Genomic DNA, 2,633 nt, shown 5'->3' with positions numbered 1-2,633 from the left:
GGGGGGTTTGCACTGGTCATGGAATGGAACACCGTCTCCTTTTACACTCTGGCTGTATAAGAGTGTGTCCTTTCTCTTTGTTTCTGCGACCAAACACAGTTTATATTCGATTAATGTGTATGTAATTTTATATTTCCCCCCTAGTCTTCCTCCCTGTATTGTTGACACAGTACTTTTGTGGATTTCTACTATTTATTTACGGAAAAGGAATATTCTTGCCTCTGGCTTCACCATCATTGCTTCCTCCAACTTTGCAAGCATAGACTTCACCCACACCAGGACTTGAATGAGTCTATCCCGCTGCAGATATTGGGGGGGACTTGAAATGGATCCTAAACACCTGAGAAATCATCTGACTCTGTTGCATCACCTGGACCACTTGGGCCTTCTCCTGGATAATTTTCATGCCAAGGGTTCCTGCCCTGGGAGAAGTTGGCAAAGTTGCAGAGCCAGGTTCTGCCAATTCAATCCAATGTCTATCTTCCCTGTGGAGTTCCATGCAAGTACTGGGATTGATAGTATTCACCTTCAAAGCAATTCTGTTTTCTGAGTTCCACTCAAGAACCATGAAATGAACATCCTCATGATCCGGTTATACCCACGAACCAGGATGTCTGTTATGGTAACTTCTGTGCCCAGCGTTTTCGAAGCATAGGTGTTTGTTTCCCTTACATTGGAAGATCGTCACTACAGATGAGTCTTCTGGGTTGAGGCATAGTTGCGGATCTTCTGTCTATTCAGGGTTGTTTGTCTCGCAAAGACTAAAAGCATCCATTCAATGTCCTACAAGAAAAGCTACAAGAAATTTTTTATTTTACTGGACCTTCCTTCTGACCACACATGCAGTCAGGGTTAATTGAGACAGTGCCACAGTCATCGTTTATATCAATCATCAGGGGTGTTTTGGCAGTGTCTGAGGTAGCATATATCCCCCCCTGGGTGGAGCTTTATGTTCCAGTCATTTCCCTGGAACATATTCCTAGGACTACTGGCAGATTTTCTCAGCAAATGATGTCTGGACCCAAAGGAATAGTCGCTCCATTAGGAAGGGTTCTAGTTACATATGTTCGCATTGGGGAATGCTGAATGTGAAGTTGCCAGTGTCTTCTTGCAAACAAACCTGTCCAGCTTCTTGATGAACCATCGGTGACCCAACAAGGGATGCAGCCATTACTTTGGCAGCACCGTGGGATAAGCATACCTTGATCTGTTCTTTTTATATTTTATATTGCATATATCTTTTATAAGTTTGTTTTTTATATTCAAATTGTGAAAAAAGTCCAGTTGCTGTGTGGAAATAGACCATTCATTTTGTGTCTCCATTCATACATATGCAAATATATAAAAAAAAGACTCCACCTAGTGGTCTGGGTATAATGTCAAGCACCCAACAGTACCCTTTCCTATTTCCCATTGTGGCCTCGAAACGCATTCCCATACCAATCCCTACACTTTGTGTGTGTGACGCAGAATAGCTGGAAGTCCTGCAGCGATCCAGCTGGTAGGATGCTCCCTTGTACAGCTGCCTTTATCTATAGCTGAGCTCTTTACCTTCATTGTCGGCTCCTGGATTGTTTAAGCATATAGGCCTTTCCTTCCGCTTTGGCATTAAAATCGAGTGTTGTTGGTGCTACAAAAACTTGTATTTGAACCTATTTATTCTCCTTGAAGATGCTAACCAGCCCCACAGTTTGGACTGGTTTTAGATTCTCCTAGGTGGCTTACTATCAATCTATGTCCCTCACTGGACAATAGAGAAAATTTTTTTGTATTTGCTATAAAATCCTTTTCTCTGAGTCCATTGAAGGACCCAGCTACCTCCCCTCATTTGCTATAGTTCTCTCTTAGGATTGCTTGCCAAAAATAATCAGGTGGAGGAGTAATAACCTCTAGAAGCCTAGCCTTCAGTTTTCTATTGCCTAGTGTCAGTTTTTTTTTCTTTCCTGTGAGCAGTGGTTTATCCCTAAGCTTCTTACTATCAAGTGCCTAGGTTTCTTACAGTGAGTACAAAAGTTAAATTATTGCAACCACATCTTCACTGATATTTTGATTTTTTTTTTTTTACTTCCTTAGCTGCTGTATTTTCATGTTCCGATGAAAACTTAAATGCCAAGGAAAGAACAGAAGTTTGCCTACCGCTTTATAAAAATATGATCCTAATCAATCTTATGCTCGACAGGTAAGAATTGTACACACTATTGTGCAAAGAGTCGTTCTAATAGTACACTTGTTAACATTGCTGGCTTTTTTTTGTTTTTTTTGTTTCTAGGCCTTCTGATGCAGTGAACATGTGCAAACAGCTGCTTGATGGTTGGAGTGATAACTGTGACATCCTAGAGGCTTTATGTTCTGTATATCTTAAAAGTGGGCATCCAGACAATGCCATGGAAGTCTGGATCACTGCATTCAGAAATAATCCTGGAAATGCACAAATATTTTATAATGTCTGCAAATTTTTAGTACACCAGGTAAAACTTTGCACTTTTCGGTTGACAGGTATTTTTTTTACCTATCCAGGTCTGTACTGTGCGAAAAGTATTTGTATCAGAGTTGCAATAGTCCTGCATATTCCAGATACAGATTCTCAGTTCAGTAACTAATGTAACGTGTGTGTGTGTGTGTATATATGTGTA

The 2,633-nt window shown here is 40.7% G+C and overlaps 1 protein-coding gene across 1 annotated transcript in view; it reads left to right on the top strand.

Moving 5' to 3' along the window:
• ZFC3H1 (zinc finger C3H1-type containing) overlaps positions 1-2,633 on the top strand; it is an 80,837-nt gene that overhangs the window by 67,242 nt on the left and 10,962 nt on the right. Inside the window, exons 26-27 of the mRNA XM_018558061.1 lie at positions 2,074-2,179; positions 2,270-2,468. Coding sequence (XP_018413563.1) covers positions 2,074-2,179; positions 2,270-2,468 — 305 coding nt within the window. The remainder of the gene's footprint in view (positions 1-2,073; positions 2,180-2,269; positions 2,469-2,633) is intronic.

Source organism: Nanorana parkeri, unplaced genomic scaffold, assembly GCF_000935625.1.
Source record: "Nanorana parkeri isolate BGI_ZX_2015 unplaced genomic scaffold, ASM93562v1 scaffold318, whole genome shotgun sequence".
In the NCBI taxonomy this organism is placed as follows: Eukaryota; Metazoa; Chordata; class Amphibia; order Anura; family Dicroglossidae; genus Nanorana; species Nanorana parkeri.
The sequence above is the reverse complement of the archived record's forward strand: the minus strand, read 5'-3'. Positions and strand labels throughout refer to the sequence as shown.